Raw genomic sequence first — 20,191 nt, forward strand, 5'->3', positions numbered from 1 at the left:
TGAGCTGGTGTATTTGCATACAGCGATCGGATTGGCTGACGCTTCCGTCAGAGCTTGAAAAGTTGAGTAAGTCCTAACTTTTGCAGCGAGCAAAAGGGATAAAGGTGACTGGGTTGTATCAGATCTAACACTTATCAAACAGACAACAGAATTGCAGGATATACCACATATTTTCTATTATCATTTTTATTATTTTTAAGTGCATCTTTAAACAACCAAACATTATTTATGGCTAAATATTGAATTATTACATGACATAATCTAAATGATTACATATTAACCCTTCTCATATTAGTAAAATGATCATTATCTTACAGTGCACGGTATGAAGATTAATCATGATTTTAATTTGAAAAAATAAAAATAAAAAATTAATTAAAACACCAGAAAAAAATTATATGAAGTTGACAGTAGTCAGATATACTGTGGACGCACGACAAATCTGAAGCTGTAGTCATCTGGACAGGGGTTCGGCAGACCCATGCTGCTGTTAGTTGGAACCACTGCCACGTCGTTTTTGAATTCTTGCACATGGAAGACATTGTTCTGATTTTTACAGGTAAGAATTAACCTGTTGTTGTAGCTAATGATGTTGGAGTAACTGTACTGATTGCTATATCCATAAAAACGTGCAACAGGCAAAGTATTACATGAAACACCATAGTTAGAGCATTCCTGGAGAGTAAGAAAAACTTGGGCTTGCCACTGGACCTTCTGATCTTTGTAAAGAGCACTAGGGTGTGCAGGAGTAAAAAAGGTCTGGATTCTGTTGCTTTGGCCATAGTAATTATAATTATAATACGGGCTACTGACAGTTGTGTCATTGATAAATACACTCCACTCATCTCCAGTGTAGATTCTGGGTAGATACTCACTGCTTGCGTTATCTATTTGATTCCTGATCTTAGAAAAGGGAAGAGCGTTGAACTCAAATCCTCTGAGCAGTCCAGTCAGATACAGTTTCTCGTTATTCTGATAGAGAGCACTTGAGGAAAATTGGATGTCATAGAGTTTATCCACTGGGATTAAGAGGAAGCGGATGTGACTCAGGAGGCTGGCCTGTTTATCTGAACTAATCTGGTCACCTTTGTCTTGGATCCATCTCTCCAGAGCTTCAAGAAGAACAGCTTCGTCCTTCACAATCAGGTCTGAGCGCTGCAGCAGAGCATCCATCATCTCAAAGGAGACGGTGCTCCACACTGGAGAGCTTATGAGGAACTCGCAGTTCCAGGAAAGATACTGGAGAACGTTCTCCTGGAGGACAAGGTCACCTGTGCGCAAGCCATACTCGTACATTGACACCGGTGTCTGGAAGGTGTTGTCTTCAGGAATGAGTGCAGTGAAGACCCTGCCAACATCCTCCATGAGCCTCTGCACTCCAAAGATGAACGCCAGCTGATAGAGACACTGAGCAGATGTTGCAGAGACATCAATCTGACGTGTGTACAAATACCTGAGGTAAAAGAGATATAATTAGCTTCTGCGTAATGTGTCATGATATCATTCTGACAATCAGTGGAAAAATATGCAAAACAAAACTTCTTTAAGGATGTTTCAACCTCATCAGGTCACATGTCTGGCCGGATTAGTTTCTTTTTGATCTGTTTACCACCATAGTTATTTAATTGGTTAATCAATTAGATCCACGCTTGTCTTGGTTTAGTCAATAATTTTTTTCTGTATTTGATTTCTTCTGTTTCCTCTGTTCCTTTTCTGTTTCATTTCAGTGTTGTGTATGTTTCCCTGCTTAGGGTTGATTTATACTTCTGCGTAAAGCGCACGCATATGCTACGGCGCAGCCTATTCGGTGACGCATAGCCCTACGCCATTGCCGTCGGCGTCGCTGATGTGCATCTCTCAAAAAAATTAACTACACACCACAACGACGCAAAGCGCAAGCTCTGTGATTGGTCGGCTTGGTAGGGCTGACGAGTCTGGGCTGGACCGAGAGCTGTTCGAGGGGCGCGAGCCCAATGGAGCAACTGTTTACAAGTATGGAGTCCCGTGAAGGAGCTCCGAATGGAAAGTTTTGTTTTGTGTTTACCTCATAGTTGTTCCACGTCTGCCGGTTCCTGCCTCAAAATGAGCGAGTTTGAGCCACTTATACATTCAGGAAGCGTTCAGAAAGAACAAAACACCAGCGAAGAAACTCGACACAGAGGAACATTAACACCTCACTGCCAACTAATGTTTCGGAAGTGTTAATGCAGACCAACAAAGACAGTGCAGAAGTATAAATGCTCATTTCACAGTTCACTTGAGGCAGAAATATAAACCAGGCTTTAGTCTTAGGATTACCTGTTTGCTACAATAAACACCTTATTGTATTATCCTCATCATCTGTGTGTCAGAGCCAGGATTAGAACCCGGTTTCCCGTAATAGTCTTAATATTCCACCTCTGAGTTACAGGAGGTCTTTGAACTCAACAGTGAGAACCTACTTGGTTCTTCAGTGTTTATTAAAAAAAAAAGCTCAAAACATTGTCAAAAGATGGATTAGAAAAACAAAAAATATCCAAATTTCCAAAATGTACTAAATGACAACAGGCGAAAAATCTCAGGTAGAAAATATTTAAAAAGCAAAACAATCACAAGATGATAAACATCAAAAACATCAGAAGGGAATCCTTGTTATAATTCAAGGCAAACTTACAGCAACCACTGGCTAGGATCAACAATAACCAAGCAAAGAGGCAAAGTAAATTGGTCTACCTAGATATACACAGCTAAACAAGACAATGACAAGTTATTGAACTTAATGAGGACCTCTAGTGGCAACACAAAACCATTACATGGCAAAACAAAATCATTAAATGACAAAACCCTGACACTATAGTTCCTGAACACATTCTGTAACAGAAGCCCACGCTGAAAAGTTCCATTTTTATTTGTCTTAGTTTTGATTTCAACTTCTCTTCCCTATAGATATCCACAATGTTCAACTCCTTTGTCAGAAATTTCTGCATCGGGTGATCTCACCATCTTCCTGAACATTTGGCAAGCTTGTCTGCATCTATTTCTCAAGGCAGCTTCACCAAGTTTGAAGAGTAGGTGCTGAAGAACTGTCCAACTCTCCTGTCTTTCTTCAGACCCAGAGCCCAGCCAGCCAAAATTGGGCATGAAGCAACTGCCAAAGGCCACCTTGAGGATCACACCAGTGTGCATTGAAGAAACTAACTATGCCAACAACCCAGAGATAGAATCTCAGTTGATGTCTGACCTGGTGGGTGAGAAGCAACATTGTGTATCATAGAGGCAGTGATCATAAAGTTCATGTGTAGGAAGGTAAGCCCTGCAAGTACTCCAATATACCAAGGGTGAGCTACTGCTAAACTTTGACTGTGCTAATGGAGAGGATTTTTTTAAAATCTCTCATCCACGCTGATCCTGCCTCTCTTTTGTCTTCAGGGGAACCATAGGTCCTGCTCAGCTGTTCATCCAGTTAAATCAGGGACTTATCCTTCCTCCCTCTCCTGCCTTCTCTCTAGACATCTTCCAGCTAGGTTTCCACTTGCCCTGCAAGACCCTCATCTCACCCTCAGCCGACTACACCTTCTGGTAAGGAATGCACTAGGAAAGTATATTCCAGATTTTCCAGATTGTAAGACTGCACCTCTGGCCATCAGCTTTAAATGGGCTCTTGTCTCTCTTGTGGTCAAGGTGGCCATCAGCCCCAACAGGCTTCCCTCCAGCTTAACATTTGGTCAGTTGTCCACATGAATCCTCCTCTGGGCTTTTCCAGCTGTGGCTTGTCACTTCATCATTCTGGCTTCTTTGGTCTCCTCCTCGGCTCCACCGTGGTCCTTAGTCACTCCAGCTTCCTGCCTCTGCCTCAGTCTCTTTAGCCTACAGATTGCAGCTCTTTACCACTACTGGCTCCTTTTCCATTAGGCAGCCCCTACATTTATTTTAGAACCACTAGGCAGTACAGGGTCAATAACAAGTACAACGGTTTGCAAAGATAAAGCACAGGCATAAATGGAGACATGGTCAGGACAGTTGGTTGTGATAACCCTACTGAAAAAAACAGCTTTAACCAGCCTAGGCTGGTTTTAGCTGGCAAACCAGGCTGGTTTTAGAGGGGTTTCCAGTCATTTCCAGCCTGGTCTTAGCTAGTTAGGCTGGGAGATGACCAGCTAAAACCAGCTTGGCCAACGTAGCCAGGCTGGGAGCCCAGCCAAAACCAGCTATGTCCAGCTTAAACCAGGCTAGTCAAGCAGGTTTTAGCTGGATTTAGCTAGTCATTGTCCACCCTGACTATAGCTAAGACCAGGTTGGAAATGGCTGGAAACCAGCCTGAAAATGGCCAAAACCACTCTAAAACCAGCCTGGTCGACCAGCTAAAACCAGCCAACCAGCCAAGGCTGGTTTAAGCTGGATTTTTCGGCGGGGATGGTAATCAGGAAACTTAAGGAGACTTAAGAGATAAGGTGGGCAGAAAGCAATCATGGCTAAGGTAAACCAGTGGTTCCTCACTGCATTTCTGGAGCCCCCCTCCAACAGTGCACATTTAGCATGTTTCCATCTCACACAACTATTTCTCGAGTCCTGAGTCTTTGCTAATAAGCTAATGTGTTGAAGCAGGTGACTGACTGTAGAGACTTGCAGTGCAAGTGCAATGTTGAGGGGTAACAATCTAGAGATTGTAGCAGGTAGCAAGCAACACGGAAGTACAGTACATACTCAAACATGAGTTTAAACAACACAAAGGTAACAAGTAGAGTGAGTGCAGCTATATGCAGTGCATTCCAAATGTGATATATTGCCTACTGAAGGGCACTTGGAAGTGAAAACAGTCATGACAACCAACAACAAAAATATGGACGACGCGACAGCCCCTTTTCCCATTGAACGCCTTGAGGGCAAAACGCCTGCTTGACGGGCACAAACTGTCGCAAAAGACTGCTGAAATTGGAGCCTTGACATGCGCAGAAGGACTGTCTGATGGAGCCAGAGGAGGAGCCGCGAAAATGTCAAGCTGTCAAGAAAATGAGTCAAGCTTCCAACCGAACGCTTTATGTAAAATCAACCACGCCCCCCGAACTTCTCAGCATGCGTTTACTGTCATATCAACACAAATGGATGTAATAACGTTAACAAATATGAGGGTTTTACATATTCAATCACGCCAGCTCCGGGCCGCAGCGCATAACCCAATCACGGCGTCGCGGGCTGATTCCGGCTCGCATGCGGCAGCGCCGGCTCGCTCGGCCGCCGCATCTGCATTTTGCTATCTGGGTGGTTAGGCGTGTATCAGCAAACTAATAAAGCCCGAAAAAAGCCCTGACCTTAGCGAATAAACAGTGTTCCACCAGGATCACCAGAACCATCTTTCGGGACATTTTATTGCAAGTTTAATTAATTTTTTTATTTGGGCTCAAGTCTCCTTCATTAACACGGAGGAGGCGGGCTTTATGACTTGTACTGCAGCCAGCCCCCAGGGGGCGATCTAACGGCCGAGACCTTCACTCAAACGCAGGCTTGCGGCTTACTTGATTCAAACCAAAGTGCTCAAAACTGGCAACTATGAAAAGTTATTGCAAATGAAAGATTTCGAAAGGGTATAATTGGACACTTCAGGCCTCCATGATCCCTTATGCAGGGATGTTGTTTGGTGTTGAACAGCATGTTCCATTTAGAAGGGCTTATTGATATGCTCTAATTCAGGGGTGTCCAACCCTGTTCCTGGAGAGCCACCTTCCTGCAGATTTCAGTTGCAACCCATATCAAACACACCTGTCTGTAATTACCACGTGGTGTTCAGGTCCTAATTAATTGGTTCAGGTGTGTTTGATATGGGTTGCAACTGAAAACTTCAGGAAGGTGGCTCTCCAGGAACAGGGTTGGCCACCCCTGCTCTAATCCATTTAAAGCTGTTACTCTAAAGCAGGGGTCACCAATCTCGGTCCTGGAGGGCCGGTGTCCCTGCTGGGTTTAGCTCCAACTTGCCTCAACACACCTGCCTGGATGTTTTAAGTATACCTAGTAAGACCTTGATTAGCTTGTTCAGGTGTGTTTGATTAGGGTTGGAGCTAAAATCTGCAGGACACCGGCCCTCCAGGAACAAGTTTGGTGACCACTACTCTAAAGGGAAAACCCTTAGAAGGGATTAAGGCATAGGGATGATCTCTTCTGAATGGAACATTCTAATAGTGAAGGTACATATAAGGCTGTGCAGGTTTATGGAATCTAAATGTGTGACAGTTCCCTCTGGTGGTGCAGAGGTGGTGGTGCAGCACCATAGCCAAGTGTTGCACTGAGTGAATAAAAATACCAATCATTTGTAAATTATTAGTTATTTTGTCTGTATCAGTTCACACTCATTCAGACTGCTACATTTCTATGATTCTTCAAGAGAACTTTGAATCAGCTTCCAATTTAAAGTCTTCTTGCTCTCACTGGTCATATAATATGAATGCAATCATGAATAAGACATTTCTCTGTAACATTTGAATATACCAATGTGTTTTGTTTTATTTTTGACTAGAGACACATCAGACTTTCTAGTTTATCCCATTATTGTATGTGCATAACCGATTTTAGAGACTTACCTGATCAAAGCAGAGACATGGGACTGACAAGTCTGGCTGACATCAACGGTGAGGTTTCTGGAGTCATTTGTTATGTTTAGCTCGGGATACATCATGAGGATCACACGGTGCACACAAAGAGTCAATTCAGCTTCTTCACTAAGATCTTGTACAGCAATGATAAAATCACAACCGTCTTCACTGTCAAACAGAAGACCGAGATCATCTGACAATCCCAGACTGTTATCCACAGAGATCTGACGGATGTTGGTTGCGTTTGTACCTGAAAAGTAAACAAAATGGATCAAAAAACAAGTGGATGTGAGAGAAATTATTGAAGAATTTTTGTTTAGTTGTGTAAAACCTAGGTTACGCTAACATTAGTCAGTTTGCATTTGCTCTATGGACGAGAAAAAAGGGCCTGAAAGTTGGAAGTCCTTATAGAAACTCCAATAGAGCTAATCAGTTTGTTTATTACATTGATGAGGCAGAAAGAGAAAAACCGAGAGTAATGACTGCCGATTCAACAGATTGCTGTTTTGAAAGAGGAGCTAGTGTATGTCAGGTGTGCAGTAGCAGGGCAGATGGAGGTGCATTGTGCTGTAGGTATCCAATAGGCGGACAAACCAGAGAGCAGCCACATTGCTGATGCTATACATTTAATAATTGAGACTGTGCCTGGGATGAAAGATTAGAAAAAGGCAATGGCTACAGAAAGTGGTAGCTTTTGGGACAGACGGTGTGTGAGGTGTCAGGCAAATATGTGAACTATTTTAATGACAAATGTCCTGGAATAATTCTGTGGGAAGAAATATGTGGCATATTGGATAAAAGGGACTCTTTCAATGTTATGAAATATTACACTTCTCAGAAGATTTGAAATGTTGACGTTTCTTTAGATGAACATGGATTTAGGAGATTCATTATTGTGAATACTTATAAATGTGCATGTAACAGCGCCCACTAGTGGAAGACAGATATGATTTAGCCATGGATGGGGCACACTTGTTCAGTTTTCTTTTACTGAGAAATATGGCACTGGCTAGTGCTTAAATAAATATTGCAAATTACTACCAAATACAGCCAAAAAACAGTACCACTAGGCTTAACCCTTTCTTAATAAAAAAAAAAGCGTGCGATTTCTTTATGATCCAGTAGGTGTCTTACCAGTGTCACAAACCACTCCAGCGTCCTCTTGATGTGTGCAGTCATTGACACCCCAGCCTTTAAAGCAGCATTCAGACAATATGCTCTCTGAGCCTTTACAGTTCATATCATCCAGCCAGATTGGACCAGACCCTAAAAATACAATAAAACATAAACATGCTGTATTCACAATAGTTAGCTAAGCCACAGTCATTTGTATGTTGTCTTAACTTGGCCAGCACAAAACTTATTCAAGGTTAGCAACTGAAAATCTATGCCACTGTTTCCCAACCCTGTTCCTGGCAGTGTGTCCTCACTGCAGCCTTTAACACGATGACGTAACACATCATGTCCAATACATAGTGAACATGCATGTGCAAGCAGTTGTTTCTAGAAATGAGAATTATTATTATAAATGATTAAATGACCAATTACATTGTGCGGTGTTAACATCTACACCTACCCCAACCATAAACGCAACCATAACAGTTATCAATGTCTACACCTACCCCAACCCTAAAACCCAACCAACATAGTTATTAACGTCTACACCTTCCCCAAACCTAAACCCAACCATCATAGTTATTAACGTCTACACCTTCCCCAAACCTAAACCCAACCATCATAGTTATTAACGTCTACACCTTCCCCAAACTTAAACCCAACCATCATAGTTATTAACGTCTACACCTTCCCCAACCCTAAACCCAACCATCACAGTTATTAACGTCTACACCTACCCCAACCCTAAACCCAACCATCACAGTTATTAATGTCTACACCTTCCCCAACCCTAAACCCAACCATCACAGTTATTAACGTCTACACCTTCCCCAACCCTAAACCCAACCATCACAGTTATTAACGTCTACACCTTCCCCAACCCTAAACCCAACCATCACAGTTATTAACGTCTACACCTACCCCAACCCTAAACCCAACCATCACAGTTATTAATGTCTACACCTTCCCCAACCCTAAACCCAACCATCACAGTTATTAACGTCTACACCTTCCCCAACCCTAAACCCAACCATCACAGTTATTAACGTCTACACCTTCCCCAACCCTAAACCTAACCATCACAGTTATTAACGTCTACACCTACCCCAACCCTAAACCCAACCATCACAGTTATTAACGTCTACACCTTCCCCAACCCTAAACCCAACCATCACAGTTATTAACGTCTACACCTTCCCCAACCCTAAACCTAACCATCACAGTTATTAACGTCTACACCTACCCCAACCCTAAACCCAACCATCACAGTTATTAACGTCTACACCTTTCCCAACCCTAGACCCAACCATCACAGTTATTAACGTCTACACCTACCCCAACCCTAAACCCAACCATCACAGTTATTAATGTCTACACCTACCCCAACCCTAAACCCAACCATCACAGTTATTAACGTCTACACCTTCCCCAACCCTAAACCCAACCATCACAGTTATTAATGTCTACACCTTCCCCAACCCTAAACCCAACCATCACAGTTATTAACGTCTACACCTACCCCAACCCTAAACCCAACCATCACAGTTATTAACGTCTACACCTTCCCCAACCCTAAACCCAACCATCACAGTTATTAATGTCTACACCTTCCCCAACCCTAAACCCAACCATCACAGTTATTAACGTCTACACCTTCCCCAACCCTAAACCCAACCATCACAGTTATTAATGTCTACACCTTCCCCAACCCTAAACCCAACCATCACAGTTATTAACGTCTACACCTTCCCCAACCCTAAACCCAACCATCACAGTTATTAACGTCTACACCTTCCCCAACCCTAAACCCAACCATCACAGTTATTAACGTCTACACCAACCCCAACCCTAAACCCAACCATCACAGTTATTAACGTCTACACCTTCCCCAACCCTAAACCCAACCATCACAGTTATTAACGTCTACACCTTCCCCAACCCTAAACCCAACCGTCACAGTTATTAACGTCTACACCTTCCCCAACCCTAAACCCAACCGTCACAGTTATTAACGTCTACACCTTCCCCAACCCTAAACCCAACCATCACAGTTATTAACGTCTACACCTTCCCCAACCCTAAACCCAACCGTCACAGTTATTAACGTCTACACCTTCCCCAACCCTAAACCCAACCATCACAGTTATTAATGTCTACACCTACCCCAACCCTAATCCCAACCATCATATATTAATGTCTACACCAACCCCAACCAAAAACGCAACCATCACAGTTATTAATGTCTACACCTACCCCAACCCTAAAACCCAACCAACATAGTTATTGATGTCACCCAACCATACCTGCCAACACTTCCATTTTTCCTGGGAGTCTCCCGTATTTCAGACCCATTTCCTGTTTTGTCATTTCTCCCGGAAAACTCCCAGAATTTCACCCCCTTCCCCCAGTCCTCAGGTGTTTTAAACAATCTGCCCAGTGCATAGGACAGACCAGGCACCCCTTAAGGTCACTCCGCCACAGCCCCCACACCCCACAGACTCCCAGAAGGGGACATATACACTACACATCTACACTGTCCCCAACCCTAAACCCAACCACCATAGTTAATAATGTCCAAACCTTCCCTAAACCTAAATCCAACCATTAGTTATTGACGTCTATACCTACCCCAACCCTAAACCCAACCATCATAGTTATTAACTGCTACACCTTCCCCAAACTTAAATCCAACCATCACAGTTATGTCCCAACCCTGTTCCTGGAGACACCAACAGTAAAAATTTGTATGATGGAATCAGGTCCAATAGAGCGTAACAATGTCTACTACGTATTGGATCTGATTCCGTCATACAAATTTGTACTGTTGGTGTCTCCAGGAACAGGGTTGGGACCAATGTTGGGACACATTGATCCATGCTGAAAATGTTAGGTCCTATTGAATGCTGGGCCTGTGTTTGTTTTTTGTTTGATTTGTTTTTCATTTACAGGTGGGATGTGTTTTAAATGGTTTTTGGTGCTTTGTTTCACCCGAGGATTATCAAGGAAGCTTCTGTATAAAGATTTGGCGTGAGAGGTGCAAGTATACCATCATATCTAGTTGTGCTGCTTGCCTTCACCTTTGTTTGAGGTTAGTTTCAATTCCGCAATTAAAGTCCATGCATACTTTCACTACTGACTTTCACTATGTTTGTTGTTGTTGTTGTTGTCTTCTCATTTTTCTTACAACTTGGTGCTGGTTGAAACACTGTATAGTTGCTAAACCCTGGAATAACAATATCTTATTTGCATATGAATGTATTTGGCCTTGATTTGGCGAAAGCAGCAAGCAACATGTTTAAATAAAGGCTCTAACATTGTGTGTCTCGTTAGCGAAAGAAGTCCAAACCAGTTCTTAGAGTTTTGCACATTCCTCTGCAGAGCTCCAACACACCTAAACCAGTTCATCAAGGTCTTTCATCTAAAACAAAAATTTAAATGCTTCAATAACAATATCATATTTGCATATGAATGTATTTGGCATTGATTTGACAAAAGTAGCAAGCAACAGGTTTAAATAAAGTCTCTAACATTCTGTGTCTCTTTAGCCCAAGGCGTCCAAACCTTTCCTTGGAGGTTTGCTAATTGCCCTGCAGAGCTTCAACACACCTTAACCAGTTCATCAAGGTCTTCAGTCTAAAACAAAACTTTAAATACTTAAAGGCAGAGCTACAGCTAATAGCTAATGCTAACGCTGCTGTACAAGATCAAAAAATAAATTTTTTAAATTATGTTTTTATAAGAGAAGCCTGTAACATTTTTTGTTATAGTTTATGGGCCAGCCAGACCCGCCGGTGAACAACTCAGACCTGCAGCTTCTCCATGATGGACATCCAGCGTTTCTCCAGCCTCCAGCGCCTAGACTGCAGCTCTTCACAAGAAGTTTGGCCAGAGGAGAAATGGTCATGAACAACTGAGCCTGGTTTCTCTCATTTTTTTTTTTTTGCTGTCTCGGAAGAGAGCCCTGAGGTCATAAGATCCTCGAGCTTGGGGCTCCCTCCTGTTTGCAAGGCGAGAGGGGAGTTCGAGCTCGTAGAGCAGGTAGATCTCGATAACTCCCTTGCTGTAGTAGCTAATGAACAGATAGAGATTGCTCTTAAGAGATAACTACTTACTAGGAGCACGTCTACGGTGCCGATTTTCATTAGTGAATTAACGTAAGTTGCATGTTTTTGGATGGTGGCAGGAAACCGGGGAACCTGGGGGAAACCCATGTGAGCACAGGGTGAATGTATAAACTCTACACAGAAATGTCGACTGGCTTGGTAAGGACTAGAACCAGTGACATTCTTGCTGTGAGGCAACAATGCTAACCACTGGGCCACCCATCTAGGAAAGGAGGAGGAGGAGTAGGGGTGGAAGGCGGGATTCTTCAGAATGAAGATGGCTGTGATATGGAACTTGGCGTATTTATAGTGACTTAGGAATCGTCTGATTGGTGAATCATAAATTGGATGATGCGGGACCAGCCCTAAGCGTACGTAAGCATGTGACCTCTCGAAATTAGTTTATAAATAAACCTCACTTATGGATAATGTCACATATAATTACTTTAAAATTATTATTTACATTGAATAGCCTTACGAAACCTACTGTGGTATGTTTTATTTTATGTATTGAGGTACAAATTTTTGGGTCAATATATTTTTTCGCACATTGAATCCAATAAATCTAAGGTGGATATGCCATGATGAAGGTAAATAATATTTGATTAGATATTTTTCAAGACACTTCTATACAGCTTAAAGTGACATTTAAAGGCTTAACTAGGTTAATTAGGTTAACTAGGCAGGTTAGGGTAATTAGGCAAGTTATTGTATAACGATGGTTTGTTCTGTAGACTATCAAACAAAAACATAGCTTAAAGGGGCTAACAATATTGTTATTATTGTTATTGTTATTATTCTAGTCCAAATAAAACAAATAAGACTTTCTCCAGAAGAAAAAATATTATCAGACATACTGTGAAAATTTCCTAAATCTGTTAAAAATCATTTGGGAAATATTTAAAAAAAGAAAAATTCAGAATTCAAAGGGGGGCTAATAATTTTGACTTCAGCTGTATGTATGCAATCATCTGTAGGCGTCTTACTGTAATTTTTTTTTTTAAGCACAGTGTCATTTCACACTGTAGGCTACAACTTTGGCAGTGCAATGTTGATGGTTTCATATCGCAGGGTAAAAAAGCAGGACTAATCCTCATTTCTTTACCCAGGGTTAAAAATAGGGGTTAAAATGGCTGTCAACACACGTCTTAATACCCAGGGTTTTCTTAAAAACCCCAGCACTAACCCCACTTCTAAACTGAACACTTTCTTTAACCCAGAGATCTTCAACCCAAATGACATTGCAGTTTAACACAGTGTGAAACATCAACATATAACATTCAAATTCTCTTCCTCAGGCTGTACATGTACCTTCACCATATTGCCCTCCAGAAGCAACTGATATGGCTCCAGGAAAACCCAGCTGACGACACACCACCTGCCCTTCGGCCAGATCCCATCCATCATCACAGACCGTACCCCACTGTCCATCATGGTAGACCTCCACACGGCCAGATGAGGGAAGACCTCCAACCAGTCTTACTCTGCCCTCCCGCTTAGGCTTTGCCTGCTCATCTGCCACAAACCAAAAACTCCTTCATTCAGGTGATCAAAATGTGCTCAACTCACAATAAACAACATAGAAATTTGTGAAACGAAGTCTAGATTAGCACTTTTGTACTATGCATGTATTTAAATACAATAGATGCCATATGTATAGCCTATAAAAAGTTCACATGCATACAGTAATGCAAGTCATTCATGAACATTTATATACTAACCAAACAGAGTCCATTGCTGAGCCGACACAGGAATAAACAGCAATGCCCATATAATATACATGATCATTCTAGCTTGAGACTCAACAGAAGAGCGTTCCCACTGAAAGACTCACGAAACCTCTTGCCTTTCTATTAAATATCCGCCGAATCAGGTCAAGCATTGTGTGCAACATCACAATGCATGATCTAGCACCGTCCAATCAAATTTGAGGACTACCTTACGTTTCATTTCATGCGAAAATATTTGATAACTTGAATTACAGGTTCAAACAAAGAATGTTTGAGTGACTTAAATTCTACGAAAGACAATACAGTTTTATGCTATGCTAGAAAGGAGGTTCTCAAGTCTATTCAAACAAACCTGGCTGTTTACATTCACTGCTTTCTTCATATGCAAGTCCTTGTAAATCCTGGGTGTTGGACTTCAGCTTACTTCTGTCGCATATGATTTATATAAGAGTTAGAGTATTGCGTAAGCACTCATGCAGGACACTATACAAACCAAAAAATAAATCTGTATTCCAAAATTGTTGGCATTGAATGAACCCATATCACACAGATGAGAAGGTAATCTGTAAATAAATATTTATAAAATGTAAAGTTAAAGGAATTGTTCATACAAAAATGTAAATTCTGTCATCATTCATCACCCTTGTTTCAATCTAGTTTGAGTAATTTTGTAGTTCCGTTGAACACAAAAGATGATTTATTAAAGAATGTTAGAAACCTGCACTGAAAAAAAAAATATTCAAAGATAATTCCTTGGATTTACTAAATTTTTAAGTGGTGGTAAACAATTTATTTGGGCTGAATTTATGCATTCATTCATTCTCTTGTCAGCTTAGTCCCTTTATTAATCCGCGGTCGCCACAGCAGAATGAACCGCCAACTTATCCAGCAAGTTTTTACGCAGCGGATGCCCTTCCAGCCGCAACCCATCTCTGGGAAACATCCACACACTAGGGACAATTTAGCCTACCTAGTACACCTGTATCGCATGTGTTTGGACTGTGGGGGAAACCGGAGCACCTGGAGGAAACCCACACGAAGGCAGGGAGAACATGCAAACTCCACACAGAAACGGCAACTGAGCCGAGGTTCGAACCAGCGCACTACCTACTGCGCCACTGCCTCGCCGGGCTGAATTTAAACAAACTAATTAAGTTGAACATTATTAAACTTAATTAGTTTTTTAAATTCACACAAGTAAATTGATTGCAACAGTTCTGCATACAACACTTTTTTCAGTGTGTAACCATTGGCTTAATATTTGTCAAGCCATGGTAATTGTTTTACACACTATTGAAGTCAATGATTGCCAGTTTCTAACATTCTTCAAAATACACCACCTGACAAAAGTCACCTATCCAAGTTTTGGGAACAATAAATAATAACTTGACTTCTAGTTGATCATTTGGTATCAGAAGTGGTTTATATGAAAGGCAAAGGCCTCTAGATTACGCTTATTTCAACAAAATAAAAGATGATCATGAATGAATTTTAAATAATTAGGACAGTAAGGTCCGACTTTGCTTAGACAAAAGTCTTTTCACTTAACAGAAATAGTGTACAGTATAGAACAGGGGTCAACAATCTCGTTCCTTGAGCTCCGGTGCCCTGCGGGGTTTAGCTCCAACTTGCCTCAACACACATGCCTGCCTGGGTGTTTCAAGTATACCTAGTAAGACCTTCATTAGCTTGTTCAAATGTGTTTGATTAGGGTTGGAGCTAAAATCTGCAGGACACCGGCCTTCCAGGAACAAGTTTGGTGATCCCTGGTATGGAATATAAAGTCATGGCGCAGTGGGAAAATAATTAATATTGTGTATAACTCCCATGAGCTTGGAGGACTGCATCCATACATCTCTGCAATGACTCCAATAACTTAATGAAGTTCTGATATGGCAAAGAAAGCATTCTTGCAGGACTCCCAGAGCTCCATCAAGATTCTTTGGAATCCTCCTTCATCTTACCCCAGACATGCTCAATAATCTTCATGTCTAGTGACTGGGCTGGCCAATCCTGGAGCACCTTGACCTTCTTAGCTTTCAGGAGCTTTGATGTGGAGGCTGAAGTATAAGAAGGAGCGCTATCCTGCTGGAGAATTTGCTCTTGTGTGGTTTGTAATGTAATGGGCAGCACAAATGTCTTGATACCTCAGGCTGTTGATGTGCCATCTACTCCTCAGATCTCTTGCAAGCCCCATGATGAATATAACCCCAAACCATGATTTTTCCTTCACCAAACTTGACTGATTTCTGTGAGAATCTTGGGTCCATGTCGGTTCTATAGGTCTTCTGCAGTATTTGTGATGATTAGGATGCAGTTCAACGGATGATTCATGGGGGAAACCTTCTGCAACATTTTCAGATAATCAACTAGAAGTCAAGTTTTTATTTGTTGCTCTTTGAACTGGGATCAACGACAAGCCATTTGTGTATATTCTTTTGTGTTCAGCAGAAGAAAGGAACTCAAATAAGGTTTGCAACAAGTGGAGAGTGCATCAATTTTGACAGAATTTTCATTTTTGGGTTAAGTATCCCAAATTATCACTGTAGAATGAAATCTGCAAACAAAAGTTCAATATCTTGTAGTCACTTTCCAATGAGACTTAGTGTTGCTTATATACATTTTAAAATGAAAAACATTCTGACATCAAGCGAACTCAGAGTTATAATCATTGTCAGGAGATTTAGTCAGGGGATTGAAGTCAGAATTGCAAGAAAGGAAACAGAAAGCAAAGTTAGCCATGAAGTTGAAACTGTAGAGTAAAAAACAAAACAAACAAACAAAAAGTACAGTAGGCTAAAAATGTCTAGATATATGTTGCAGAGTTCATTTTCATATACTGAAAAAATAATCATCAAAACATGTTATAGTTTTCAATTATATGCATGCATTGAATTACCTCTACATTTGTTAAATATTATACATCAGTCAGTAGGATTCACCCATTTTAAAGCCATCATTTCTAGAAAAATGAAAGTAATTTGTTTCTTTTGTACTGGGATTTGTATTAGCTCTGGGGATTTGTGTGGCGGAGAGAGAGGTTTTAAAGAGAGAAACACGAAACTGGACGAATGTGTAGGTCAGTTGCAAAGTCAATACCAAATGTGGGACAGGGAGGGGAATGAGTTTACAGTCAAATATAAAGGTGTTTTGACATGGTGCAGGTTTAGTAACTTCAGATGTACCTGATCCTGGCTATTTCTGGGCCAGCAGTACAGTGCTTGAAGGAGCAAGAGGGTCTGTCTGATGTCTTGATGTCTAGAGCCTGGATTGCTGTGTACTGAGCTCAGAAGGTTTGGCCATTATGATGATGGTACAAAAGTTGTACCTTCCCTGCATCCCGGCAGAGCAGTGTTCCAAGAGGGTGGTGGCACAGATGTCTTTCTGCATACTCCGTTGAATGGGACTTGCAATAAGGGTACATTGGATAATGGATTCAGGTTCTTTGGGATCATCTTTGGACAACAGTCTGGAAAGTGCACCAGCATTGCAATTCTTGGATCCTAATCAGTTAGTGATGACATAATAAAACGTGGTAAAGAATAGGACACAAACAGCCTGTTGGGGTTTCAAGAACTTGACCTCAATGCGATATTGCAAGTTATTGTGACTGTCAATGACAGTGAATGGGTGTCCTGTTCTCGATTACAGATGTTGCAACTTTGTTCCATTGGGGGACAGTTTGTTGGGGTACTGAGACAGCACAACCCTGACCCTGATCCTGTGGTGAAAGCATCAACCTCGACAATGAGGGATCTGAGAATCTGGATGATGGAGCATAATAGCCATACCGAAAGCCTTGTGGCCATAGATGCTCAATTTGAGCCTCTTAGCTGCTGAAGAACCTGTTTAAAGGGTCACGAAACACCAAAACACATTTTTTGAGCTGTTGACAGTCGTATATGTGTCCCACACTGCTAAAAACACTATTAGGACACCTATATTTCACTAAAAAGTGTAAATTGGTTGTTTTTGCGTTATTTCAAGCAAATTCGTACTTCCTGTTTGAAACTAATTTTTGAAGCTGCGTCACGGCTATGAGATAATAGCGTGTATTCCAGCATGCAGACTGGGCGTCTGTGCCTGAGTGAGTCTTATTACGTCTTACAGTGTGATGCATTAATGCATGAGTAAGGCTTGGTTCAAACCAATCAGCGCGCTTTATTGTGCAACTTCATTAATATTCATTACTGTGTTTACACGACATAGACGCCACGTTGTGTTGGCAAAACAAGCGTGAAGTGTTGCTTTTATAGTTTGCTGCCGTTAAGTTTCGTTTTCTTTTTCTCTCTGTGAGAGCTCAGACTCACGTGTGGATTAACAGTGTACGCGACGCTCGACAACAATAACTTATGTGTCTAAGGAGGAACATTGTTTACCTGAGAGCTGTTTTCATCTGTAAACGCTGAGATCGGATTCGCTTGTAGTATTCTCTTCATAAAGACGCGGCTCTAGTTGCTGGGGATTGTTCTGTCTCTACAGATTTGGTAAGTGAGAGACTAGTGCTCTTTGTTTATTCAGTTTGTTCGTATCGAACTAAGTTAACTATTGCATCGTAACATGTTAGGACCCAAACCAAACTTTAACCTCGTGTAGGGTTTTTAACCGCATTTTGTGACCGGAATAACACATGCGGCTTTCTGACGCTACCTGCCGTGTGCATCTAAGTTTCCGGAAAATGCTGAGGTTTTTTTTTCTCTCATTCGCCGTGCGGTATCAAACATTGCATGAAAAATACACGCTTAGAGCAGATCCTCGAATCAAATATCTCGTTTGTCACGAGGGGCATGAATGAATTCCCTGAATGAAAGAGCCAAACTGCAGTTAAAGTCCATCATTTAATAATTTGGCAAATAATTCGACTACAGATGTCCATGTAGGTTAAACACCATCACTTTCTCCTGTGTGTGAGTATTTTGACTGAAACTCGCGCGTGCCCAAATAGACACTCTCACACCCTCCCACTTTAGTTCCTCCGACACTCCCCCCTAAACAGAGCTGGACACGCCCACTTTTCTGACTTTTTCCAAAGTAGAGGTGTGAAAACACCCTGCTGAAACGAGGGGGTTTCATGGCCCTTTAAGGCAACTGTGACCATGGTAAAAGGATAAAGTAGTAGAAAATTCTGAGAGTTTAGGGTTCAGTATTCAATACACAGACGTGATCCCCATCCCTTTTTTCCCTCAAGAAAGAAGGTCAAAGCAGCCAATAAGGTTGATATTACAATGAAGCATTAAGCTCCATGCATTCTACTATCATCTTGCCTCAGGGAAGGACAAGGGATACATGGTCCTTTGGGGATTTGGTTCCAGGCAAGAGATCCTATGGCAGATAAGGGGTAAGCTGGTTTGCTGCCTGAATACATTCTGGAACTCCATGTATTTAGATGGGACTTCTGGGGATTTTGCGAACTAAGGGCCTACAATTAATGTAGAAGCAACATTAGGAAGGGTGCCATCTGAACACTGGGGAATTTTTTGACAACCAAGGACTTCCCAAGATGTCATCAATGGTGGAGCTCTCCAGTATCAGAAACCTTATTTCGACTAGCTGCGAGCAATAATTTACCATATTGTGTCCGATAATTGAATTATTTTCGCAGGGAGTTTGTATTCATGGCTTTGAGTTGGAGTTGATTTAAGTTTTCTTGGTTGATGAAGTTACCAGATAAACCTCAGATAATGAGAGAAGACAGACATATATTAGTGTGAGATGAAGACTATCTGATATAAGCTGTATGATACATAAAGTTTACGGAATACTGAAGATTGGAATTCTAGATTCAAACCTTGATGGTAGGGATTGTGTAGGGATTTTTCATTCCATCAGCCAGTTTCTGCCAAGTCAGGAACTGAAGAGTGTATGCAGAGATGGTGGATGTTCTTTGGCGAATATGAAAGAATTGATCGGAGGTGTAGAGTGCTCTAGTGCAGGGGTGGCCAACCCTGTTCCCGGAGAGCCACCTTCCTGCAGATTTCAGTTGCAACCCATATCAAACACACCTGCCTGTAATTATGACATGGTGTTCAGGTCCTAATTAATTGGTTCAGGTGTGTTTGATATGGGTAGCAACTGAAATCTGCAGCAAGGTTGATCTCCAGGAACAGGGTTGGCCATCCTGCTCTAGTGGCTTTACTGAAGACTTAAGAAAAATGTTTTTTAACTTAAGTCAATTAACTTAAGTTTTGTTAACTTAAGTTTTTTTAACTTCAGCTATTGTCTCAAAAATAATGAGAGAATTATTCCTACAGCTTATTTGAATATAAACACAATGCCTTGTGCTTCAACTAAGTGGAGATTGCACATAATTACCAACAGAGAGCCTAATGTGATAATGAAGTGCATGAAATTTTAATAAATTAAAACGCCACTCAACTTATCCAGCAAATGTTTTACGCATCTGATGCCTCTCCAGTCACAACCCAAAACTGGGAAACACCCATACACTCTCGCATTCACACACATACACTATGGCCAATTTAACTTATTCAATTCACCTATAGTACATGTCTTTGGACTGTGGGGAAACCAGAGCACCCGGAGGAAACCCACGTGAACATGGGAGGAACATACAAACTCCACATTGAAATGCCAACTGACCCAGCTGGGGCTTAAATCAGCGATCTTCTTGCTGTGAGGCGATCGTACTACCCACTGTGCCACCGTGACACCCTAATCA

The 20,191-nt window shown here is 41.6% G+C and overlaps 1 protein-coding gene across 4 annotated transcripts; it reads right to left on the bottom strand.

The window, feature by feature from the left end:
- Window positions 1–168: 168 nt before the first annotated feature.
- On the bottom strand, window positions 169–13,597 carry lgals3bp.3 (galectin 3 binding protein, tandem duplicate 3). 4 transcript variants are annotated; one of them, NM_001040041.1, is given in 5 exon segments: window positions 169–1,453; window positions 6,552–6,813; window positions 7,698–7,829; window positions 13,094–13,297; window positions 13,504–13,597. In NM_001040041.1, coding segments are annotated over 5 exon segments (1,704 nt in total). In that variant the 5' UTR covers window positions 13,571–13,597; the 3' UTR covers window positions 169–414.
- Window positions 13,598–20,191: the final 6,594 nt, after the last annotated feature.

The sequence above is a fragment of the Danio rerio genome, chromosome 3 (genome assembly GCF_052040795.2).
Source record: "Danio rerio strain M-AB ecotype USA chromosome 3, GRCz13ab, whole genome shotgun sequence".
Lineage (NCBI taxonomy): Eukaryota > Metazoa > Chordata > Actinopteri > Cypriniformes > Danionidae > Danio > Danio rerio.